The sequence below is a fragment of the Solea solea genome, chromosome 9, assembly GCF_958295425.1.
Source record: "Solea solea chromosome 9, fSolSol10.1, whole genome shotgun sequence".
Taxonomy (NCBI): Eukaryota; Metazoa; Chordata; class Actinopteri; order Pleuronectiformes; family Soleidae; genus Solea; species Solea solea.
This window is the reverse complement of record NC_081142.1, coordinates 18,263,356-18,289,580: the sequence shown is the minus strand read 5'-3', so window position 1 is coordinate 18,289,580 and position 26,225 is coordinate 18,263,356. Positions and strand designations below refer to the sequence as shown.

The window sequence follows — 26,225 nt, the reverse complement described above, 5'->3', positions numbered from 1 at the left end:
CAGTAACATTTAGAGTGCTTTTGAAGATTTAAATTTCATTATTATTTACAGGTACAATCACAGTTTATCAATACAAGTTGGTAAAGTAGAAGATATTTTCAATCCTTGTTTACAATAGCAAAGTGCACATTAATCATTTGGTTATTCTTTATACAATTCATTTATACAGTGTTCTTCGTTTTTGAGGCCCGTCTATGCCTCTGAGGTCAGCCTGTCCTGATGCCTCCTGCATCTAAAAGAAGAAAGATGCTCAACTTAGATTAAATTCAGGATGATGTGTATATAGTGATAACTTTCACCACCTGTTTAATGTATGACGAACAAACATGGTTCATACATATTAGTACCAAACATTCTTACTTTCTCAGAAGTAGCATGGGCCGGACAATGTTCTTACCTGTTGAGGCAGCAGTCCAAGAAGCCCCTGGTCTCGTTGAGTTTGTACACACCAGAGTTTGGCAGGTCTTTACATAAAGACAGGAATTTGTGCAGCTCTGATGTTGGGGTTTCACTTTGCTGCTGTTGCTAAATTAAGTCAGAAATTGACAGTTTCAATCAAAACATATTTTAGAAATGGGTTAAAGCTTAAATATGCCTTTATATCTAGAGAATTATTAAGACTGTTTGTTCTGAAAAACAACAAAAAAAAAAAACAGCATTTTAACAAGACCATCAATACTGGCTGAGTGTGATTAACCTTGATGGTGTCGTAGGTATCGGTGATGATTGTGATGAAAAGGCTGAGGATCATGTAGATGAATAGTGAGACAAACGTGTACAGGTAGACTCTGCTGAAAACCCAGACCAGGCTGCTCTTGTGCTTCATTTTCATGAAGGTGGGAAACATGTCGTCTCCGTTGATCAGGGAGAACAGACACTCGGACACTGTGTTTAAGGTCCGAAACTAAAACAAGTGGAATAATGTATGTTAAGTCAGTGGTGTGGCCACTAGATATGTTATAATACACATATTGAAATGGCACAAAACTTGAGTTTAAGATGGTTTTCAGGTCTGGATTCATTTAAAATCATACAAACTTTATTTTTTGTATTATATAAATCCTTGCCTTCTCGTGATACGGGCCAAGGACAATCCAACCGCAAAAACAGTAACTCAGGTAAATGATTCCAGCACAGCAGAGGAAACGGATAACATTTGGGAAAGCTGCCCTGAGGGTCAGGATGAGAATCTGAAAATAGCAAAAGAACACATGGTAGGAACAGTTTTTGGAAACCAGAGTAATCTTTGAGAATTCATTCAAGTTAAAACCGTTATTATTTTCCAGTAACTTGGGGGCTATCATCATAAATGAGCTACTGTGAAACCAAAGTGTAAGAGAAGAAAATATTAAACACTTTATATCCTGTTACATTGAAAACATGTACCATTATGAGAAAATGTGCGTACATTTAGCAGAACTACTAATTGCTTGCTTAATGTGGGATCTGTGTTGTAAGCAGTGCAGCAATGGTGACACGGTTGATAAATAATCTGCTCTTACATTATACTTTCTAAAGTAGCCCATGTAGCGGATCGCTCCAATCCAGACGAACATGGTGCCCGTGCCGAGGAAGATGCTGCATACGTCGTAGCTCGTGAGGACCTGGAGGAAATTGTGGACAAAGACAAGATCTGAGGTGAATGACTACATTGCCGTGTGCACAACAGACCACAGCTAATGTTCTGAAGTAGTTGGGATTAAAGTCATGAAGGGAGTCACGGTAATTAATCCATGTTACCTTAGTCTGGATCTCCATCTTCAGAATGGAGCCGACGATGGTCAGTGTGTCACTGGCAATAATGAGGATATACCAACCGTTCACAAACTCCAACTTGTCTGACAGCAGGACTTTTTTACTGCAGTGGTCTCTGCAGTAGATTGAGTACTCCTGAGGTAAAAACAGAGGTATCGTCGTCCTATTAATCTTTTGAAGAACGTTATCAGTATTGATTTGTGTGTTTGCAAATGTATTTATGTAGCTGTGAGGTCGAAAACCATTGACATTTAGTGTTTCAAAGGGGTATTCTTGTGGGATAAGATGTTTAACATGTATTGTATTTGTACATACCTGTGACAGAATATTTGCTACATGTTGAAAACACTTCTTTCCTTTTAAGGTGTAGTGATCCAATGAAACTACTCTTTTACAACTAATTGTGTGTGTATGTGTGTGTGCGTGTGTGTGGTGTGCACATTTAAAATCTTACTGATATGAATGGCCCTAAAAATATATGAATATATGTATGAACATAGTCATAGTCAAATAGCCCCAGCTTAAAAGTGTTCATGCCCTTGAATCTATGACCTCACAGCATACACACTGTCAAGGGCAAGTTTTCCACACCTGTGAGATGTTTGTTTGTGCCTCTGGGGTTATTGGCTCTCTGTAAATATTCATTGTATATGCATACTGAGCCACAGAGAAAGCAAAAAACTGCTTATAAGAAAAGATAGTTGGCCTTTGAGATACAAGAAAAAAAAAAAATGTAACCGTCCCGAGTCAAAAAAAAGGATTTGTTGATAACAAGACCTCATGAGGTCGACCCAAGAAAGAATTCAGCTATAACAGAAAGTAAGGAAAACTTGAATTCCTGATTCTTTCTTGACTTCAAGATAAAATGTGAAGTTATTGTTAAACAAAATTTGGCTGCACGGTTGTGTTGCCAGAAAAAAAAAACATTAGTGCACCTACACCCTATTCACAATGTCACTTAAACCAAGACATTTGAAGTGTCTAGACCAAAGTTGAACTTTATAGTCACAACCCATAAACACTATGTTTGCAGATGAAGCCTACTGTGAAGCCTTAAGCTACATGTCTATCATTTTGTTTTGTTGTTGTAAGCTTACACAAGCCCAAATCTTCAGTGTGATGAATTCAGCACATTATCAGAAACTATTGGACACTATTCAACTTTCCAACATGACAATGATCCAAATTGCAAGGCTGGGTTGAGCAATCAGTGGTCACAGCAGAAAATGAATAAGGTTCTGGAGGGGCCATTACTGAGCCACTTTTGGAGAATCTTAAATGTGCAGCTCATTTAAAACAAAACGGGCAGCTGAAACAAATAAAGAACCTTGTACATAACAATCACATAAGACTGAAAGCTGTTCAAGATTAACAGGGGAAACACAACCATGCAAACTTTTGAACAGAAACAGTATTTTCTTTATTATTAAGAAATAAGAGCAGTATTAACTACAATCTCAGTAGCTGTAATAATAGAAGTAGTACTACTAGTGGTTACATCCCTGCCAGAGGTGTAAGTCCAATTAAAAGTGCTTATTGTTGCCACTGACAGGTTCACAAAGTCATCACAACTGTAATGTTTTGCTTCCTCCAATCTAGTATAAATTATAAGGCTTCACTTCATTAATACCAGAATGTATCACATGTAAATAAGACAATGGCACCACCTCTAGGATCTGTGCAAAACAAAAATCCTCAGTTTACTTACTGACTGAAGCAGAATCCCAGTGATCACCGAGCGTGTGCAGAGGGTGAGGGAGGTGACGCATGTTATAATGATGAGGCAGTCAAACAGCACCGTTAGGAAAATGCTTTTAGCAGCTGAGGGAACAGATGTTTATATTAGCCAATATGAACAGAAAGAACCTATTCAAACAGATATTATGCCCTGTATTTAGCTTTTATAACAGCTACAATGAAGTCCAACTAAACTGACAAACGATCACTTTGTATGTGCCAAATTCATAAAAGTAAACTTACCTGCTCCAGTTACTTTCCAGTCTCTGCATTCATTGATGTCTACATCATTTTCCAGGTCAACCGTAATCCTGCCGCTGTGAACTTGGTTATCGAAAGTAATCTGTGAAACAGACAGCCTGCATTTACATGGGATAACAAAAAGGTTTGCAACCTTTCGCAAACCAAACTGCTGCAACATTTACTTGCCAGGCCCATCAGCTAATATTTCACTATGTTAATAATAGCAAATAGTTGTATGAAAACATTCATAAGTGTTACACTAACCCTATTCATGTCCCGAATCCTGCGTTAAATATAATGCAGGATTCACATTCACTCGTGCCATTCAAACATACTCGTATTGTCTGTGTACTGGTACTTAATTCAACACCTTTAATTAAAGGAGTAATATCCCATATCCCCGCAAAAAAACAGTCCGAAGACACATTAAGCAACATACAATCACAGTGAAGTCGTAGCAGTCGGGCAGCTCTCGATGTCTCACTGTTTGCAAATTTATGGCCTTGAGAACAAACTTGATCCTGACAGAGAGCATCCTGGAAGAGACAGGTTACATGAAGTGACAGTGGCTCTTGTCATATTCAAAGCAAAAATAATTAGCATTAAGGAAAATACAGTTAAATGTTATGTACAAACCTTTTAAAATGCAATTCAAAATATATCTTGGGCAGTACTTCCCACTGGGACAGGTTTTTCTTTGGATAAACTTCCACGCAATCTGTGTCGATACAAGCCACAACAAGAATTATGCAAACTTATCTGAATCACCTATTAAAACCTCCCCCCACACACACACACACACAACTCAATCACGCATACCAGTTTGCACTTGGGCATCGATTTCGAAAGTCTCATTTCCAGGGTAGATGGTACCGTTCCTGTAATACTCCTGACACAGTGACAGTGGAGTGTAGGCAGCACCAATTTTCTCATATTCATGATTTCCTGTTGTGATGTTGTGTAGAAGTTCATACTAGAATTGACAGAAGAATTATGCCTGACTTTAAAATCACTTTCTGAAAAGCTGAGAGGCAGCAGACAGACGGGGGTTGTTAAACTCAAACGTTTTATGCGTGCATAACTAACATGATGAAGTGACAATCCAAATGACATGAACAAAGTTCAGCGACAACAACAAATTAAAGCATTATGGGCTCTTTCTACCATATAAGTATGTCTACAAATCCAACAATAATTTACAACATAACATAATTCATTTTAATCTAAAAAAAAAAAATATAAAAGGGGAAATGTTTAAATTAATTTACCTGTTCAATGACGTAATCAATGTGATCATAAACGTCTTTCCGTGTGTAGATGGCATACGTTTCCGTGCCTCTATGATCATAATCCTTCAAGAAAAGATGCCTGAAAGTCATGAGGTTTTCCTCCTTGAATGTGACAACCATCTGGTTACTGAGCCCAAAAGACATCAACTGTCATGGGGAAGGACACGTGTTATCAGACTGGTGCAACAACTCGAGTAGCATTGGTTAAGATCATGTCGAAGAATACAACCTGAACGGTAATAATAGCAATTTTGACAATCTGCAGTAAGAGTTTCCATGGTTTTCGTCCACGAGCGTGATATTTCTCACACGGGTTCATGAAGTAATATTTGATCTTCCTTCTGAGAGACTCCACATTGTCCAGCTCCTCCACATTATTATGATGCTGGTTTTCTGCCCAGGAAGGTGTGGCATCTGTGTCATACTCATTGTACTCATTGTCACTGGACTCCTGCATATCTGTAATAATAGTTCAAATGTTTCATTAGAATTAGCATAACAACATTGTTCTCGACTGTCGCCACAGTATTAGAATAGATACCAAACAAACCAGTGAGTCACTCTGCTTCACAAACAAGTGGATTATGAAAGGAATGTGCATGTTTAAAATTAGAAGAAGCATTATGACATTACTAAGATTAATAAAGAGTGAGGAGAAATACTGTGCTAATGTGTGATAGCAGTGGTTCTAAAACATTTTATACCAAGTACCACCGTAGAAAATAGAGAAAAAATAGAGAAATTGACTTAGATGTAGCGATTATTATTTAATTTCTCAGCTCCACATACTGTGGTATGTGCAGAAGAACCTCATTTCTGATTTTCCTCCAAGTACCACCAAAGGAATCTTGCGTACCACTGTTGGTACACATAACCAGTTTGAGAACCATGGGTTTACAGCATTACTTTGGTACCAAACACCCCAGTGAGTCACTCTGCATCACAAGTCATTCACATGTGTTCTATGATATTATAATAATGATATAAGGAAACATTAGATAAAAATAGTACATTTATATAGTAGCCTACATTAAAAAGATACTGAATAAGCATTTTGAAAGTAACTACAACTCTAACTTTTTAATTACAGCTCGGAGTTATTGGTCTTAATTCTTTATAAACCGGTTTACTCGTACAGTCACATGGGGCAGGTGACTAGGGGGAAAAGGAGAGAAAAAGGAAGGTATACCTAGGAGCACTGTTGAATAATACAACGCAGCTCACGCTCTGGAGTAACACCAGCATCCACCATTATGGCAAACGATCAAATATTCATTATGTGCCGTGTCACACTTTAAAGTCGTGTCCTCTACACTCCGGACAACCTGAAATTCGACGTAGAATTGAGCCAACACAGGCCGCTTACATACCTGATATCCCACAGTAATTAACGTTTAATTGGGTGCACCTGCGTTCCGAGTCCAACTGTCAGTTCGTCTTCTTTAAAAGTAAATTTAAAAAAACACAGCTTCTCAGCTGTCAGTGCAGGAAATTACCGACACATACACACTAACCTGTGACTGTCATGACGGAAGTCTAGTCGACTTTTATGAATTCACACTGGGAATGTCCCAAACAGGTTGACATGCTACAACGCCGTTACGTCATTCACATCTGGAGATCTGATTGGCTCTCAGAACTGTCAATCACCGTTTTTCTCGGTTGTTGGCCCTGGCAACCACAACAAGTGTCGCGCGGAGCTCCGGGGAAGAAAGTTCAAGCTACCGGTAAAGATTATTTATCTATTCGTTCAACTGTACTTTTCAAGTCTAACATAATTTTATGTTAATTATATATGGTTTAGGATTGAATTAACCTCACCTCTAGTTAAAATATGCCAGTGCTGTTCCAGAGCTCTTTAGCCAGCATTAAACAGCTAACAAATGCTGCTAGCTAGATTAACAGTAGTTTAGGTGTCGAGTGCAAAAATCAGATGGATTTTATATATCTCTTTACGATAAAAGTTCATTACACCAAGATTATACATTAGGGACACACGGTAAACGTATTTTATAGGTGTTCTTTCCTATTTATTGCTCATAAACAAGCATAAAAAATAACTTAATGTAAATTAATTTAAATTCTAGTATTGCACTTTTCTGCAATAACCTACTCTCAACTGAAAGGTTTGGATTGTATTGCGCACTATTATGTCAAACTGCGTTCTATAAAAGTTTATTACTAGCAGTAATAACACCATATTAACCAGATACAATATTAAAACGCAGCACACACTTGAATACACAGTTGTTACAACAGATAATGTGTAATGTAGTATACATGTTGAAAGAGCAAGTACGTTTTGTCACAAGAGCAGACATCAGAAAAATGACAATTAGATTTTAATAATTTCACTTAAATTTTGCTGAAATCCGAGCAAACATTTGAGTGTGAATGTATTGTACCACAACATTGAGACATACATTTTGCTGTCTGTAATAAATTCAAAGATTGTTGATACTTTTAGTCGTCATGTAATAGTTTTAGGATATGACTCTTTTAGTCATCATTCCATATGAATATATCCTCAGTTATAACATTCAAGCACACTTTATAAATATGCACAGCAACCTTAAGGGTTTGTTGATGATAAACTCCCTGCAGGGTAACAGGCAATGGAAAAAGAAAATGTCAGGGCAATTCACTTATCCTCCACAAGATGTCACTATGTGTATAGAAAATGGCATTGTGTGAAGTCTGTATGAGTCATTCCATTAAACATAGAAATGTACTGATATGCATTGCATGACACTGTATGTTGCTTTCAGAGAGTTGACCATCAGTGAATTTGTTTGATGAGCAAAGATGCCAGCGAAGAGTCCAAAAAGTGCAGCAAGCAGTGCAGGCAGTAAAAGGAGAGGTGAGTGTCGGGGAAACAATACTGCACACATCAGCGTAAACACAGTAAATAAAATGGTGAGCTGCATTTTATTGTGATGACCCATTCTTCCGTAGGCAGAACAACTTTTTATATATTATTCTGTAACCCTTAAATTATGCTGTATGACAGTCATATTCACACTAGCATCTTAAAAATGATGAACCATTTTTAGTAAATCTGGTGATGTGAAACCAAATCCGTTTTTAAGAGATCCTACGTATTAGATGCAGTCAAGTGCACTGCACTGTCACACAGCACTGCCTTAAATTTAATACCCTACATTTGTAGTAAACTAATTGAAGGATGATAATTTGGTGATACTTTAAGGCGCTTGGATTTCATTGTTTATGTAAGTGTAGGATACTTCAACCTTGAGCTGTCTTGACAAGAGATGATGTAACATGCAACTAATAGTCATGTGCCTTGAGGTGTCAGTCAGAAAGCCTATGTGCATTATTGTGATGTGTTCATAAGTGTACTGTTGCACAGCCTTTGGACATGCTTTTGGTCTAATGCAGATCACCAGTGTATCTTTTTACTAGGGATGAGGTCATTGGGATCTGGAGGAAGTTGAAAGTCATGGTCATAACATTCTATAGATTCAGATTGACAAGTTCATTTCTTCTCACTTAAATGAATGTTCCTTTAGATCGGTTTTCCTATTTGATTTATATGCATTTGCTGTGGATTTACCCCAACCTTAATATAACACTATCATACGTTTTAACCATGAAAGTTAATGGTTTAACTGATGGATATCAGCTTATTGTCCCCAGTTAGGCTGTTAATCCTTATCATGTGACAGTGATGACATGCTGGCTTACTGACACAAATACAAATGCAGGTTGTCTTCACTTCTCCCCATAGCTTTCTAAACACTGATAATATGCAGTAACTGTCAGCAGAGATGAAAGTTACAGCGTAGTCTGATATAAATAACTGTTTGCTGTCAACAAATTTTAGGCTCGTGTGAGTTACGCAAGGTCTCAGACAAATTTAAAGTATCTCTTTAGCACAACCTACAGATGTTCTATGGAGCAATGGAACATGCACAGCACATCACAGTCTCTTTGTCTTCCAAGCAAATACTTCCCATGAATACATATGCCAAATTTGACACATAACTCTGTGAAATGAGGGGTGTGAGTTTCTACTACAATGATTTGGTGTGAGGCGTGAGTGGTGTGAGTGGAAAGGGTTGACACACCCAGCTGGGAAGTGGTTACTTAAGCTGTACTTGTGCATTCCCGGCGTCCCCCTCAGCAACCTTGTGGAGAGACTTTGAAGAGTGAGACCACAAGCAGGATGAAAACTATCATTACACAGAGCTCTGTTTACTGTAGCGTGCCCTGGATGGAGCCTGGACTTAGATAGGAGTATAGGAGTATGCATGAATTGTTTATGGAGAAAAACCTTATTGTAGTAGTGGCGCAGTGCTGCAGTTTTACATCGTAAAAGTATTTGTACTGGGTGTACTGCAAATGAGAAGTTTATATCTTGAATTTATGCATTATTGATCTGCTTTGCACTTGCTAGAGTAGCAATAAAACAACAATATTCCCCCCACAAGCATTAAGATGTTGTGGCCTGTGGTCTTTCACCTGCCCATTATACAAGGGCAGGTGAAAGATCAGAGCAGTTTTTGTGCATTTGATCAGAGAAGCACGAGGAAGAATCACAGTGCTCTGGCTATGGTAAATATAGGCGTTAAAAAGTAATTTATAATTGTCATAATTTCTTCTCACTGATTGTTCTTTGTTTCCGTCACTGTTAATGTCCATGATCTCTATGGTACATATTTTTGGAACAACCTTTCATAATTTTTATTTAATTCTTACACATTAGATTTAAGGAGTGATTGCGATGCACAAATGATGACCAAGACCAGCGAAAGACAGAACTTTTACAAGGGAATTGATTCTTAAACTGTGCACATAAATGAGACAAATATATGATCAGGCCTCAGTGAGATTTGAACTCACGACCCCTGGTTTACAAGACCAGTGCTCTAACCCCTGAGCTATGAAGCCCTGTCTACTTTGGGTATGTGTAGTAATTTTGTTCTTCTTCTGAAAACACATGACTAAGAAATAATGATCTTCATTCTTTTATACCCATCCTCTGTCCTCCACATTGATTTGTATCTATTTCACCAAGATCACCCTGAGGACGTTTCCCCCTTGGTCCTGACATCAGCGACCCAGGAGCTCTTTGGTTGCTGTGCGGATGAGGATGTCACAGGGGAGAGTCCTTACAAGCTGCTGAAAAAAGACAACATCATACAGGACATTAAGAGAAGAGCTGCAGTGTCCGATTTCAGCCCTGTGAAGCAGATAGTGCTGGTGAGGCTGACCCATTGTTATGTAGATCTCCCAGTCAATACCCCCAAGACACTGTGATGATACACAGACCCCCAGTCAAGAGCTGTGGGAACAGAGTAACTAGTTTAACCTACTTTCTCCTTGTTTTCTGATCTAGATTAAACACACGTAACCACCACTGTTACTCTAAGCATGAATCTCCTTTCTACTACACTGAGAGACAATAGAGAGCTCCCCTAGAGACTAATTTGCTTCAAGTTCAGTACTGTGTGTGTGTGCTAGTCCACACTTTACCTCATAATTTGCAATTCTGATTTATTGTTTTTGCAAAAATAAATTCAAATCTATTACTTTGCCCCATTAAAGAATGAGACCAGTAGAAAAACTGGAACTACAAACTGCTTTATGCTGCCTCTCTGTTGTTGATAGGACTACCCAGATGATGAGATCTTGCTGGTGTTTGACAGAGACTTCACTTATGGTCACAGTTTCTACCTGGTTCTGACACCAGAAGCTAAGGACAGAATCCTCAATGTAAGCAGTTATGAAACTATCACACGTGTTTCTCCATTGTTGTTGTTGTTTATATATCTTTCTTACCCCTTCTGTATGTGTAATATATCATTTTGATATTTAATAAATAAGCTATGCTGATAAATTAAATAAACTAATAGCTACTTTAAACATTTTGTGACTATTTGAAAAGTTGAATTATCGTTTTATGTTCTCGTTTTGCATTTTCTCCATTTTACTGTAATTCTGTCTGTGCTGTGAAGCCCCCAGAGGCTGAGATACCAGAAGTGGTTGATTGTGAAGTCAATAAAACCCCAGAACCAAAGCAATGGATATCACTTGGCAGTGAGCTGGAAATCGATGAAGAATCTTTTAAAGAGACCAGAGAAAAGGTAATTCAGCATACACTATACGATTTTATATATATATATATACATCTTCTTCTTTTGGCTTTTCACTTTAGGGTTTGCCACAGCAAAATGATCTGCCTGATGAGATATATGCATATTAAATCTTATTTGTTTAACATCTGTGTAATCTGTGTCCTTTTTCCTCATCAGCTGTGGTACAAGTTCTCTCGAATGCGTAGGAAGTTTGGGGCACCAGTCTGTTTTTTCGATCGCAACACTGCAGATGTTAGGGACGGCTACCTGGAGTGTGCTTCCTATCAAGACAGCAGATTCAGCATCAAGCAGATGCGAAGGGACTGCGGGATGCAGGCTGTTCCCACACTGCAGAGCAGCAGTGCTCAGACGCAGTGGTATGCCAAAAAATCAGTACTGATGGATTTGCTCTACAAGCAGAAAAAAACAACAACAACAATATGTTTCTGCCAGCAACCACTCATCTAGGGAAATTTCACATGTTTGAGTGCAATAAGTAATTAAGATATTTACAGTGAGATTCATATGGAATTATTCTGCAGGTTTTGTCCGCATACATTTAATTTGAAGATGAAAATTTCAAATTCAACATTTCTCCATTAAAATATAAAACAAATAACAAGATTAATGTTATATATTGTGTAACATTGTGTGTAACACACTTTAAATCCATAGAAATCTGTATTTTTATTCAAGGTAATGGGTCATTTCATTTTAATAATGTCATCTGCTTTACCTGTCCCCTATAGAATATCAAAGTGAGGAAAGCAATATTTAGTACTACTAGTTAGTCAGTGTATAGAAATTTATTCGTTTAACTGTGTGTATTTGTCGCTAATGGATCATGACTTCTCACTGCTGTTTGCTGCTCATTCTGCTGCCATAGCTCTCCATAAAGTGCAAGCACACAGGTGAACCAAATCAGATAACATGACAACAATCCCTATGATCCCACCCTGCTTCCCGATGTCCTCAAACTAGAACTTTTGTTTTTGTTTTGATTTGGTGAAATGACAGAAATGTCATACGGTGTGTTCATTATTGACCATGTACCATATTTTCTCTCATTATTGTAGGTTAATAGTAACTGTGTGAAACACCTCATGTCTATTTTACAGGAGACATCATAGGAATATGTTCACGCAGTACAAGCCAAGAGAATTAATTGAAGAAGAAATTGAAAATGTCCTCCAGAGTGAGAGTCTGAAGAATTTTTGCAACTCAGTGACTTTCAGGTAAGTCCCACCACACAAGGAATATGATATTGTATCTTCTGTTATACATGATATTGATAATGAATATCATCAGCCTTCCTAAAACATCATCACTCACTTCCCCCAGTCCATTGTTACATGATTACTGTGACTGGACATAGCCTAGTTTCTGGTCCCTCTTCAAAAACGTAATAATACTTTATAATCTCTCATGATTGTCCTGTGTGTCCAGATAAGACATAAGAGAACATCATAAGCAGATTGTGGTCTCAGCACTCTGCACTGTAGCTGTAGGTAAGGAGAGACATGATTTAAAATCATAGTCGGTAGGATTTAATTGGTGTTATTGATCAATAATTCCATATGAACCTTTTAGCACCCACTCAGTCAATAAACTCTCTTAATAAGCCAATGTTTTAAACTGGCAATATGCACTCACTGACCTGATAATAAATTAGGCAGGGTTTTTTTTTTTTTTTTCTGATCAATAATAACCTTTAAGACTGGTATAAATATTAAGTGATCTGAATGAGATAACCACACCTATGTACCTCCTCTGTGCTCTGTTTACGGCCTGTTAACTAAATGTGTCGCTTCACGGGAGACTTTGACCATTCACAAGATAGTTAAGAGAGAGAAAGAGGTCTGGTGCTGCAATACCCCCTCACAATTCATAAACAATTCATATTACTAACGTGGATTAAACTCATCAATTATTTATTTTTGCAGTGATCCCATCCTGCCCACTGCAGCGCAAATAAAGGTTTTGCCACCTAAAATGTTGATTGTTTTTCAGTGTTCTACAAGCTCTTCAGCAGGAAGAGATCATGAATGTGTTCTTTGACGACTGGAAGGCTCTGGAGGCGTCTCCTGAAGCTGACAACTGGTCAGGGAAGGTTTCTGAAGGAATGATGCTTTATCAGGCCTTCACAGACCAGACGTATACTAAGGACAGAAGAATCAGCTGCATTAACTGGCACCCGACCATCTACGGTAAATTACCAAATCTCAGTCAGGGTAGAGTGGAAATTGTGATTTTAACAGTGGATATTTTTATCTTATCACCTTATTAGAGAAAATTTGGTCAATATTAATCCATTATATTGTTATATTTTGGTGGAGAGTAGAAAGAAAGTCTTATATTACTATCTCAAATCTCCTATTGGAAAAGCATTATTGTTGATACTGTTTTAAAGCTGTCATCACCCAGGCTTCAAGTAAGCACCAGATTGTTAATATTAGTACAGAAACCTCAGTTCAATCAGTTCAATTTATTTATTAAAACGTGACTAAGAGTTGAGCCAGTAGATTCTCAACTGGAAGGTTTAGGACATTTTTTAAACACATCTCTCTTCTGTGTAATTAATACATTGTGTGATGTGTTTTGGTGTGGTAGGTGTGATAGCTGTGGCTTTGACAGAGAAAAAGGAGGAGTGGTTTAATGAGTCGACTACATTTGATGCCAGACCGTCCCTCATTGTCTTCTTTTGCTTCTCTGATCCTTTTAATCCTCAGGTATGAAAAACACTCATCTGAATGAAAGTGTTGAGCGTACCAGTTAAGATAGATTTATCTCCCCCCCTCACTACTAGCTTACAAGCACATTCTTTCCATTTTCACCTCATACTCACTTTCAAGGATTTGCTTTGTGCTGTGTTTCGAGACCATTTATTTGCTTTAGAAAAATTTGAGAGGCTCCATTGATTTGACCCAGGCTCTGAATCAATAAAACTGATCTGCTAAATCACTCAAAAGTAATATGAGTTGTGCATGACGTACGCCTTCAGTGGTGCATGTGTCATGCTCTAGTTTCACTGTCAGCTGGAGCAATGCTCAACGATGCAGATGATACTGTGTAGAGGTAAATAGAGACATCATAATGTTAAAATAGAATAAAATGCTGTCGCCCAGTCACATCATTAATTTTACTTCAAGCTGATTTTAAGAGGCTAAAAAATTACTTCTCTGTAATACAATCATATCTCCTGGGTCTTTTTTTCCCTTATGCCTGCTGAAATGGAATCCCCTCTATGTGCTTGGTTTTGTGGATTAAAAGCTTAACTTAGTACGACGAGGCTAGAATAAATAAATACTCAAATGGCAAGCACCCAATATGTGGAAATTTGTACTTTGAAATCCTATATGTTTGCCCTTTGTATGTGGGTTTTCTGTGTTTTCTTGCAGTTGCTGCTGGAGTGCCCAGATGACATTTTTGCCTTTGAGTTCTGCCCGTCAGATCCAAATATTATCGTTGGCGGCTGCATGAATGGCCAGGTGCAGACTTTGACTCTGATCTCTTGCAGCTCTCTTGCCTTTTTTTCTGCCTTGTAGTTGTTTTTGTACTTTATAGCTGTCTTATTAATCTGTTTCCTTTTTTTGTTATATGAGAATGATAAGAAAGTCTTTGATTCATCAAATCTTCATCTAATTAACATTGCACGTACATAAAGTTAGATTTGTGTTGTATTATTCTACCTCTGTTTGGCCTGAGTGAACAGGAACAATGTGACATTATCTGCATGCTGCATCTTTCATCTGAGAACAGGCTCTGTCAAGCAGTACTATTAGCCCTGACTATTATTATTATTTTTTTTATTACATTTTACATTATTTACTTTTTGTTTTTTGTGTTCCATCTGAATTCATCACACCAGACTCATAATATGTTGATCTTTCTGTTGTCAGGTTGTGTTGTGGGACATTTCTGCTCACATTATGCTCTTACAGGGGACACAGTCAAGTGTTAAAAAGGTGTCTGTTGACACTGAGACATTCGTAAGTACCCTTATGCTGTCTTTAATGTGCAGAATGTTGATACAATAACACTTGGTGTCCTCTATCAGTCTAGGTCTATCACATGTGGTATCTGTTACACTGTAATTCGTCAGTAGGTGATGATGTCAGCTGGTTTATTCAAGCGTGGGTCCTTTTTGAATCAAAGCATGCATCATATTTGCTGTAAAGACAGGCTGCACTCTTCGGTGGGGCTGTATGACAGACGGAGATGATGATACGTTGACTTTTTAAGTTCTCTCCTCATCCTCACCCTTTCATTAGTTGGGAATGCCGTGGCCTAATGGTCCTTTTTAAGCCAGCCTCAGCTGTCAAAACTAGTTTAACAAACATACAAATGCCAAGAAAACATATCAAAGCATGTTTTTTAATTATTACATGACCTCAATGCCCGGATAAAAACAGCCTATGTATTTGCATACAAACACCACAGCCAGACACGTGCATAAAACTTTCTTCACTGAAGACTGAGACCGCAAAAAGTGGTTATAGTGTATTAATAAGTTCATGATTGACTGCTTTTTAAGTCATGCATATTACATATAGAGTAATAAAGGAAAAGAGAGAAGTAAATCATACATGACAATAACACAGGCGTCTGTTTAAACCCACATTAGACACAACATATTTAACAACTTTTGCCCTGTAAAGCCTGACTTCCACTGGCATCTTCCACCTGACTGCCATTTTTAAATAGACACATATGTCCCTATCATCCTGCCCTCATTTGCTTTGTGTGTTTTATTGCGGCTACAGTGGTAACAGCTGTCTCCAGCCCTCTCCTCACTACTTCCTTCTCTTCTATTTTCCACTCCTCCGCCCACCATTCCTCACTCCATTCTCTTTGTCCGTGTTTGCTCTTCATTCCCCAGTGTCAACAGTATCGGCACAAGCTCACATACTCCAGCTGCTACACAGGCCCTCCATCCACCGCTATAGGTTGCCCCCATAGCAGATAATACACAAGCAAATCAGATCACTGCCCTCCCCTGTGTTTGCAGTGTCAACAATGGCAGTTGTATCAGCTAAAAGGCCTTTGAGTGCTGTGAAAGCTGTGCTACATCAGCACCTGTTGCTAGCTTATCAGATAAAAAAAATTAAAATCCACCTGTTGTGATTTGTTTTTGTGCTCACATCATTTTACACAATGAATCCAATCACAGCCAATGTTTGTACATTCATCTAACATGAGTAGATGTTATGACTTTAATTCATGCGAGCTGACAAGTTCACCTTGTTTTGCCATTAAGTTTTTATATGATTATTACCATTAGTGTTCTGTTTTATTTTTATTCCAAATAGAACCAGCACTCTCATGATGCAGCTACCAGAATAATCAGTAATGTTTTCCTTTGTGTTTCCTTTATTTATCAACTGATTTACTGGAAATGTTTCCTCTAGTTTCTTAAAAATTGGGCAGTACTGTTTCAAAATGTAAAGACGATAGAATCTGCTCAATCTTTTTGTTTTGTTTTAATGATAGTTGCTTTATTACAGATGCCAGTATTCAGACCTTTGATCTATCTGTTCATTTAAGTCCCTTTCAGGATGATGTCAGTGAGAATGAAAGTCTCTGTGATTAGATTGAACTGTACGTACAATACATGCTGTGCCTCTTGTGTCTGATCTTCCACCAGGACCTGGGCGACAACAAAGGGAATAAGACTCCTGTCGTGCGCTACTGTGCAGTGTCTGCTGTAGACAGCAGCCACAAAGCACGAATAACTGATGTCCAGTGGCTGCCACCAACGTTTGAGGTACACAGAGCTGTAGGTCAGCGGGGGTGGCAGGAATCATCAACTGCATGTCCAACATCAAACAGTTATCCCATCAGGTGTACAGCGGGCAGGAGTTGAGAAGTTTCCACGTGGTTAGTCAATGTGTCATTTAGCTTTTCTGAAATAATTAATGTGTAACTACCCAGCGTGACTTTCAGAAAATGATTCTTGAAAGGTTTCCTGATCTTAAGTCTCTGTTATCACATCTAATGTAAACACATACTTCCCGACCTAATGGAGACCGAGTAGATTTTAATAGCTGTCACTGAACATTACAATTATATTCTCAGATCTTTTGCCATGATAATTATTTATATCAAGAGCTTTTATCTGGCTTATCAGTCACAGGGAAGCCAAAATCACAGCAGAGAAAGGCGAGAACATGATATATTTTGGTTATGGTGCAGTGGGAAGGTGGGTTACAGCACAAAACAGAACCTTTAAATGTGTCTGTAAAGCTACCAGCTGTAGAAATGCTTATTTCTATGGCTGATGGTAAAAAATGACCAATTAGCCCACAGAATCCATGCAAACTGCTGAGTGTTTCTTCTTCATACCTCATTGGATACATTATGGCCTCAGTGTGTCCCTGTCCCTTGTCTCTTGAGTGAACCATAATAAATCATGACAACCACTGCCACTCCACTCATCTGGATAAGTAAAGTAAGGCAATCATCAGAGTGGCCCCAGGGGGACATTAACCTCCCACATATCTTCACAGGAACCTCATTCCCTTCTACGATCTCTGGACTTTACAGAGCATGACATGGTTCTTTGTTGATTTTGAGTAGGTGACCAGGATGGGCAATCCAGTGGAGAACAAGTACAACACTTCTGTTCAGGTCGTAACCTGCTCTCCTGACTGGTAGGTTTTACATAGAACATATTCAGTTTAAATATTAAATGGATATTCTGAACAATAGAATATGAACACGGAACAAATAATTATAGGTTACATTTAACGTCATCTGTTTGTCTCTCTGTCTCCGCCTCTCCCTCTAAAAGTGCTATACTGTTCTGGGATGTACGATTGCCAAGACTGCTGAGTCAGTACTCCTCCGACGGAAGGCCTATTGCAGATCAGAAGACCCAGATGACACCCTACAGTGTACCTGACACTTTCAAACACCTGGACCGCACATGGAAACCGCTATTCAGGGTATTGCTGACTCAGGGGTGCAATAGAAAACTAACTAGGGCTGCAGGCAGTACTGAATGGCTCCTCGCTTCCCTTTATGTGTGTCAGGGTTTTGAGTGACTTTGACACAGGCACCGGCCAACTTCTCTAATTATCCTGATATAAAAGTATGCCAAATTTCAATGTGTGTAGGTGAAACTAGCTGTGGGGGCTTCACATTTCCACCAGGGCTGGCGTGTGTGCAAAATGTAGTGAGTTTTGTGTAGGCCTCGAAAATGTGATTTACATGAAGAAGAAGAAGAATAACACCCTCCCTTTTGTTTTATTTTTTGATGAACATGTTGTGGCCAGTTCTGCTGTGGAATAACATCTTCTTTTTTGTCTTGTCTCAGGTTTCACTCCCAAAGATCAATACCAGTGGAGAATATGCTCCTCTGAGGTTCAACTTTGAACACTACTCTGATAATGGTGACACAGAGAGGAAAGCAGGTGAGGGATTCTACTATTGTCTCGGTTTATTTGTATCTGTTGCTTGCACCACCTCCACGAGTATTTCTCAATTATAATTATGTACAATAAATACAAAGTACAGCTTGTGGCTCAGAATTCACTCACACACTTTTAGAAAGCAGTGGATTGTGCGAAAGAGAAGTCTGAAGTTAAATATTCTTATAAAAGCAAGAAATGTGGTAAAATATTGCTACCACTAGATAATAAATATTAAAACCTTTAATATCAGTTGTCTGATCATAAGAAGTGTGTGCATGACTACGGAGCATTTTCTTCATGGTTCTGGGATTCTTAAATTCTGTTTTGGATGGTTGAGCGCAGTGATCAGTGGAGCACGGTTGACTTGGCCCTCAGGTATTCCCTTTCTCTCTTTGCCTCCCTCTTCTCTCCTCCAGTTTCATAGCACTTTATTAAGTGATACCTCCAAAACAAGGCCCTCACAGTTGCAGCATTAGCCTTGCTGACTGTCAGCTCTTTGCAATATGCTGCTCAACCTCTTTGGGAGCCAGAAGATGATCGTGTGTGTCCTGGCTGGTCAAGAAGAGACCTGTCTTTGTCTGGCTGAAGTTCTGTCTCCGTAAACAAAGCTTTGGTGGCTGGTGGTTACAAAATGAATGTGCTCTCTAACCGGGGCAATAAATCTGCTGGAGTTTGTTCAGCAGCCCTCAGGCAGTATGTTATTAAGCTTTAAATGAATCTCTCTGTGATTAATACTGTGGTGCTTCTTAACATATTTGACTTATATTGATTGATAATACACTGTCTGATTCTAAGGTCTATATTAAGTGTTTTGCTCTGGGCTTTTTGCCACTTTTGATAGTGGAGTCACTTGCACTTGCAGTAATAACCTCTGTAAAGAAAAGTTTCCCCCGTGCCCTGCGCCACATGACTTTCCAAGTTTGACCAAGTTTTTGCAAGCAATCCCTCGTGGAGATGAAGCAACTGTCAAGTTGCTGTTAAAGGTGGTAAAACGGAGACACATCTACATCTGTTGTTGTGCTGTATCATCTGGCTCATATCTTTGAACACATCTGAAGTAGTAAAGAGCAAATTTAGAAATTGTGCAACTGGATAATCTGATCTAATCTAACACCGTGAGGCTGAGACTTGAGTGGGAGTTGTCTGTTGATAAGAGAGTGTGTGAACAGACAGTTCTGTACTGTCCCTGACTCAGAGTTGGGCTTTTGTGATGGAAAAAAACCTCTTCCATCACTACAAGCTCTGCCAATCTCACCCCCTCCCACCCTTCTCCTTTACGGTCCCCTTTCTTGACACAACTCTTAACACCCACCTCCACCTTTTCTCCCTTTCTTTCCCTGTAACTTCCTATCTTCTTACCATCTCACTCACCTTAGCTGTGCCCCTTCAAACACCACACGTTTTGTCCTTCTGTTGGCTACTTCACAAACACTGATTACAGAACGGGTTGCACTAATGTCTCTGTTTAATCGTGGGCTTTTTAGTTTTTTTTTCCTCTTTTTTTCTCCTCTAGGATAAGTCATTAGTGTTGTGTTGGTAGTGTTAAACGCATACTTACAGCGTCTTTCTTTGCTGTCAAGACCCTGTCTTCACTTGATCCACTATGCTGCCCTCCCACCTCTAAAGGGAGTCTTCTGGGGGTGATTGTTGCATCACTAAACCCTGTTTGCATAATCAGCCTAATTGTTTGGGGCTATGAAAGCATGGAATATGCTTCCTGTTATTCTGAAAACATGCACTGATTATTACTCAAGTAGTGAAAAGTACTCCATCTTGTCAGCATTCATTTTACAAATTGAATCTGTTTTAAAATTTTAACATTTTATACGACATCTTCCACTGTGTGCCTGCATGTATGCGTGCATGCGTGTGTTACTCTGTGACTCTCTCCCTTGCTGTTCCCCATCAGATGAAAATGACGATCAATCAGAGATCATCCCGGGCTACAGCAAACTCAGAATACCCTCAGCCAAGACACACAGAGCTCTGGAAGATGTCAATACCAAGCTTTATATTGGAACCGAGGTAAACAGCACTGCCGTTTAAATAAATTACATTCTCCTTGGAGTGAAGGAGCTGGGGATACGAAGACACGATTCATGAAAAAGGTTGATTAAATCCAGAAGGAGGCAGTAATTAAACAGTAAAGATGCCAAGGGCTGTAAAACACCAAAGAAGGAGAAGAAAAAGAAGAAAAGCTTGGGTATAACATGCAGTTATTTAAAGCACAAAACATTGTTTTCTGAAGCCAATACAAGGCTTCAGGAATCAAAATTAATTAAAGTGAATATTTATCATCATTACAAATAATATGAGGCAGACACATAATAAGCTAAGTGGTGAAGAGTGAAGTTCATATTAGGTGCTGTTGTTTTACTTGATCTGTAGCTGTTTATTCCACATTCTGTGTAGAATTAGCTCCATATTTGTTTTTGTTTTTTTGCCAGGACGGGGAAATTGTTTACATTGACTGGAAACTGGGGAAGGACGATTCAGGACGGGTGCACAGTGAGTGTTCCGGCATTAATGAAGAGAGTTTAAATGAACTTTTTCTTAAATTCAAAACAAACCAGTGAAAGTGATTTTTGCAGGTACACAGAAGACAGATGGTTAATTTCCTTTTGGTGTCTCTTTTATTTAAAGGTCCAATGCTTAAGAATTAGTAACATATAATAGTGATACTACAGATTGTAACAAATTACAGTCCCTCCCTTACCCAAACATGCCAGGCTGGCCTTCACATACCAGAAAGGATGTTATTGTTCTTCACTTGTGTAGTAAGCCTCTGCTTACTGCAAAACTTACACACTCTGGTTGGTCTGTCCAGGCTACAAAAACTAAACAGTCTTTATTAAAAACAAGATTATGCACTTACACTATACAAACTAAATCTCTGTTACACACTGGACTTTTAAAATAACACATCGCACTCTCTTCTGTATGTTGTCTCTCCTCTCTCACAGGTGCCAAGCCACTTCACTGTTACAGTGTCCATCACTGGTTGGTAAATACAGTACAACGATCGCCCTTCTACAAAGACATTATTTTGACCACAGGCGGCTGGAATTTTGCAATCTGGAAAGAGGGAGTCATGGTAACAGCACAACTTCACTGACAAAATGTTAAAATCTTATCCATATATTTGATTACATTAAAGTAAATCTAAGCACAACTGATCAAAGTTATCCTGTTCATTCAGTCCATCATAACATAACAAACTCATCAGGATTTAATTATTGGTTTAGATAAACAGGGACAATGCGCATTGATTAATCCCTTGGCAAATGTAACAGTGTCACTTTAAAAACAGAGATTATTCAAGGTAATTCAAGTTATAAAACAGTCACAGACACAATGAAACACAATAAAAGTCATGCATGCAGGTAAATGAATGCAGACTGTCATGGTAAATGGTTTGTATTTATATCGTGATTTTCTAGTCTTGATGACCACTCTAAGTAGGTTAACACAACAGTTCACCCATTCACACAGGGGCACACTGGCACACATTCAGCACCATTTTCTCTAAGTGAGATTTAAATAAATTCTATGTGTCCAGCTCTTATATTCTCTGAATTCACTTTTTCCCAGTGGCACCACTGACGTGATGTCACGCCATGAATATCTGCATGCTTAATCATGTTTTCACAACTCAACAGATACTGGTTATTTGATAAAATAGGTGACGAAAGTGTAGCAGTTTCTTGTCACAGAGACTGTAATGGATATCTTGATATTTACCTTTGAGTCTTAACTACTGGATCTCTGTGAACTCTGTCTGACCTACTGTAAACCTCCACACCCAGGATGGCCCCATCATCCTGTCACCAAGCTCTGAGCAGGTTTGCACAGTGGGATGTTGGTCCCTGTCCCGACCTGCTGTCTTTTTCATCGGGAAAGATGATGGCAGTATTGATGTGTGGGATCTGCTGGAAAAGACCAGTGAACCTGCACGGGTCCACGCCCACATCACCAACGCCAAGATTACTTCTATTAAACCCTGGAGCGCCTCGCGTGAGTTCACGGTATCTCTGGTGTACAGCAGGATTCTTTTGATCCCAGAATTATCTTTTTACATTTATATCTGGAGCTGATGCTAACTAAATGGTGCATAGGTTCTCCAACACATTCAGAAGGGAAGGGTGAGGTGAGCGAACACAAAACTTCATCAATAAATGTTGCTAAATTGTACACTGTGTGCCTTTTAAGACGAAAATTACTACAATATATGTACTATATAATACAGGCAAAATGGTTGATTTGCTTCCCTCAAACATGGACCTGAGATGTCATTATTTCTCTCTTGCCTGTCATAGACAATAATAATATTAACTATACTATTACCATTACTACTAACTATATACATATAACTTTTAGTTGCTGGATCAACAAATCATTCTGGGTGTAATTAAAGTAATTTTACACTTGTTTGAGGTCTTTGCTGTCTTTTAACTTAGTTCTGAAACTTGAAAATACAAAATATTTACGAAGTCTTGAAATCTATATTTGTTACGCTGCAGGAAGACTGTACCTAAGTGCAGTTGTTCGCCCAGGTAGAAATGCACCAGCAATAATTCTCTGCCTCTCCTATACAGCCTCTCTCCCTGTTTGTTTATTTATACTTTCCCAACCTTGGTGATAAGGTCCTTGCTGGGGTTATGTTGTTTTTTTATTTTTTTTTGCTCATTTACTGGATTTATTTGTTCCCTCAGCAAAGCAGCACTTCCTGGCTGTGACCGACGACCTTGGGATGGTTCGGGTTTTTGAAATCCCAAAGACGCTCTACATGCCCTCCAGGAACGAGGTGAGACCAGTGTCATTTTATTGCTTTATTGCATCTGTGTTAAGTCCACATTTAAAGACTTTAGATTTAGATGTGTGTGTCACAGTGAAACACTGCAGACATAACTGTAGGAGGACTGTCCTTTTTGATCAAATTCAGAAAAGCCTGATACTGTAATTGTCAGTTTTGACCAAGGAAACGTGAGTAATAAAGTAGCTAGAGCTGTCAACTGTTTGGCAACCCATTGGCAGAATATCTTTTTTGGTAGTATATGATTGCAACTTGATAAACAAACATCACAGAGAAAGAAGGAATCTACTCTATTATTGGCACTGTTTTTTATTATTATTTATATTCTGAGAACATTTAATAATTTCGTTTTCTGAACGTATTACTTGTGCTTCTTTACATACTAAACACAGGTTTGTCCTTTAGTGTGTGAATCCACCAAATCTCAAAAAAAGACGGCTGCTGGAGCAATAAACAACTTACAATACATTAGAGCTGCTAATTGGCCTCTTTCTCTCGTGTCTGTGTGCAGAGTGCAAGTGTGAAGAAATACTTTGAACTGGAGGAAAACAGGTTGAATGATTACTTGAAGAGGGATGAACTGTGGGCAAGACAGAAAAAGGAGGCTGATGATCTAAACAGGAAAATGGTGAGCTGTGCATTTTAATAAATAATGAGAATTGGTCACTAGTAGTAATACAGATAATTTTCACCTGACTGGAAGTTAAAACTCTTTAATTTTAACTTTAATGATCTAAAGACACGTTTCATTGCTTTGAAACCTTTTTGTACTGTAAGGTTATCAGTCGGGGGTCGTTGGTGTGGCTCCTCAGACTTAATGCAGGATGGTTTCCATTACATTCACCTAAACTGCACTCTCTAACCTGACTCACAGCTTCTGTCACTGTACAATGGGACTCGCAAATGTCTTATAATAGTGTACACTGTTTCAAAGTTGACATTGCAAAGGTTGAATTTGTCTGTCACCCCTTTCTACTCTACTCTACTCTACATCTGACGCTCCATCTGATGTGCGTATTCTTTCTCTCCTAATGATTAATTCATTTAGATCATTATTTGATCCTTGACAGTGTAGTTACTGACAGTCAGAGCCTGACAGTCTGTCTGCCAACTACAGAGACTAAATGTGTCACGTGGATGACAGTAATTAATGCAGAGGAGGTTTTGTTTTGCTGCAGTAATATCACCTTTGTTTCTTTGTAGACAGTGTCTCTTTTTACTTCAAGCAAACCTGTACTTCCCACATATTTATTCTGTATCTTTATGTGACTTTTTGTGTAATCTTTTCTATAATTATTAGTAATTATAGGCCTATTGTTTGTTTATTGCTATGATTGTATTGTTTTTATTGTTCCGTACATATACAGAGTCCTTTTACTTTTACTTTATATTCTGAGGCAAGACTATACTGACATTCTGGTATGTTTGGCTCTGAGATGGTAGACATGACATTGTGATGAGTGCCCTCTATCTATTGCTACACATATTTCATGATTTTTTTAACCTCTGGTTTTCCCCAGGAGCCCAGCAAACCAGTGAAACCCCTGCAGGAGACTGAGGACATTAACATGAATGAGTACAGTGATTTTCTGAAACTGGAGGAAAACATCCTGAAGGGCATCAGCCTGTGGACGGCTACTGCAGACACACAGTAGCCCTGATATCACACACACAAAAATGCATGTATATTATTTATCATGTTTTATAAAATTTGAATGCCTTAAAACAGTCCATAGTTTGTCTCTTTTTTGCAGAATTTACATAAAAACAAACCATTAAATATAGTTATTGAAATATTTTCATGTAAAATATGAGAACTACAAACATTTTAGTCATAAATATTCAGGTAGCTTTTGAATTAATACTTTTTATACTATCTGTTGTCTTCAATAGCCCATCTGAGATTTATAGTAATTGCTTGGTAATGCCATAGATTAATGCCGTGTTCATCACAATTGTTTTGTGTTTTTAAGAAATCCTGAATGTGCATCTGACACAAAAGCCTATTTTCCTTTGGCTATAAACCACATCCACAAAAAAATGCATCAGATATGTCCTTGGCCAAATACATGGATGTACATAAACTCTTTCCTTTAATGCTGCACATTTGTAAGTATGTAAGTTTTGTGTGCTTACCTTGCTGTGAATAAATGTAAAAACATTTAAAGGTATCTGTCTGATGGGTTACAGTAGGTCATAAACACAGTAACACCACCTGCCAGTACCCATATTATTATCTGCTACTGAGCTACAGTCTCATCGATGTGTACTCAAATGTGTGGCCTTGAAACTTTGTTAGGAGGATTTCAAATAGCTGGTGTCCACAGGGAGCAGTGGTGCAATGAGCACTGCTCAGCTAATAGCTCTCTGACTAAAAGCAAGATTTCCTCATTAATTCCCATTATGGTCTTTCACCACAGAGAAAAACTTTCTTAAACAAAACTTTTACCCTTTGCCATGCAGCATTTATGAGGATACCATTTCCCCTGCAGTGTGTTGCAACGAGCAGCCTTCAATTCTTTGGACTTCATTCATTTTGCTGCTTCGTGAAGAGAAAACAAGGACGCCTCAGTGTGCTGGGCCCATCTCAGGTCAAGAGCAGTCCAGAAAACCTACAGTCAAAACTGACAGCCAGTATACTGCCAGAAAAAAGGCCAAAGGACAGAAGGATGGGGGGTTGCTGCTTAATAGAGGGGCAGCTGGTCATTGGCAGGTTTTCACACTGTGTCCAAGAAGGATAGAGAGAACAGATTCACAGCAGTGGGTGATGACAATGAGAGAGGAGGAAGAAAAACAAGACGGTATTAGGTGGTTAATAGAAGTGAGCTGTGGTCGACTTCAATTTCGCCATAACTCTTTCTCGTGGACGGTCCTGTCA

At 38.6% G+C, this 26,225-nt stretch overlaps 2 protein-coding genes and 1 non-coding gene across 3 annotated transcripts; 1 reads left to right on the top strand and 2 right to left on the bottom strand.

Annotated features, from left to right (window-relative positions):
- Positions 1 to 8: 8 nt before the first annotated feature.
- On the bottom strand, positions 9 to 6,557 carry mcoln3b (mucolipin TRP cation channel 3b). Its single transcript, XM_058638248.1, has 14 exons — positions 6,395 to 6,557; positions 5,254 to 5,483; positions 5,004 to 5,171; positions 4,555 to 4,708; positions 4,372 to 4,453; positions 4,175 to 4,271; positions 3,736 to 3,835; positions 3,464 to 3,576; positions 1,741 to 1,890; positions 1,503 to 1,604; positions 1,068 to 1,190; positions 698 to 904; positions 398 to 525; positions 9 to 232 (listed from the first exon to the last, which is right to left on the bottom strand). The coding sequence occupies exons 2-14, from the start codon at positions 5,479 to 5,481 to the stop codon at positions 193 to 195; spliced, it is 1,692 nt and encodes a 563-aa protein (XP_058494231.1). The 5' UTR covers positions 5,482 to 5,483; positions 6,395 to 6,557; the 3' UTR covers positions 9 to 192.
- A 136-nt stretch (positions 6,558 to 6,693) lies between these two features.
- Positions 6,694 to 25,563, top strand: dnai3 (dynein axonemal intermediate chain 3). Its single transcript, XM_058638791.1, has 22 exons — positions 6,694 to 6,751; positions 7,793 to 7,884; positions 10,063 to 10,247; positions 10,656 to 10,760; positions 11,003 to 11,131; positions 11,300 to 11,499; positions 12,241 to 12,357; positions 13,133 to 13,329; positions 13,733 to 13,851; positions 14,521 to 14,610; positions 15,022 to 15,111; positions 16,767 to 16,886; positions 17,699 to 17,772; positions 17,913 to 18,066; positions 18,438 to 18,534; positions 20,444 to 20,559; positions 20,982 to 21,042; positions 21,498 to 21,628; positions 22,341 to 22,548; positions 23,247 to 23,338; positions 23,859 to 23,975; positions 24,868 to 25,563. The coding sequence occupies exons 2-22, from the start codon at positions 7,830 to 7,832 to the stop codon at positions 25,000 to 25,002; spliced, it is 2,592 nt and encodes an 863-aa protein (XP_058494774.1). The 5' UTR covers positions 6,694 to 6,751; positions 7,793 to 7,829; the 3' UTR covers positions 25,003 to 25,563.
- On the bottom strand, positions 9,863 to 9,935 carry trnat-ugu (transfer RNA threonine (anticodon UGU)). The gene has a single exon. It is a non-coding gene; the product is annotated as a tRNA-Thr (tRNA).
- Positions 25,564 to 26,225: the final 662 nt, after the last annotated feature.

What these genes read in the sequence shown, in the direction of transcription:
- mcoln3b (XM_058638248.1), bottom strand. Translation starts at nt 5,481, where the DNA reads ATGCAGGAGTCCAGTGACAATGAGTACAATGAGTATGACACAGATGCC. An exon ending in GCTACGACTTCACTGTGATT is followed by an intron (nt 3,836 to 4,174) that starts GTATGTTGCTTA and finishes TCTGTTTCACAG; the next exon opens with ATTACTTTCGATAACCAAGT. An exon ending in AGATGGAGATCCAGACTAAG is followed by an intron (nt 1,605 to 1,740) that starts GTAACATGGATT and finishes AATTTCCTCCAG; the next exon opens with GTCCTCACGAGCTACGACGT.
- dnai3 (XM_058638791.1), top strand. Translation starts at nt 7,830, where the DNA reads ATGCCAGCGAAGAGTCCAAAAAGTGCAGCAAGCAGTGCAGGCAGTAAA. An exon ending in GTAACCTGCTCTCCTGACTG is followed by an intron (nt 17,773 to 17,912) that starts GTAGGTTTTACA and finishes TCCCTCTAAAAG; the next exon opens with TGCTATACTGTTCTGGGATG. An exon ending in ATGATCTAAACAGGAAAATG is followed by an intron (nt 23,976 to 24,867) that starts GTGAGCTGTGCA and finishes GGTTTTCCCCAG; the next exon opens with GAGCCCAGCAAACCAGTGAA.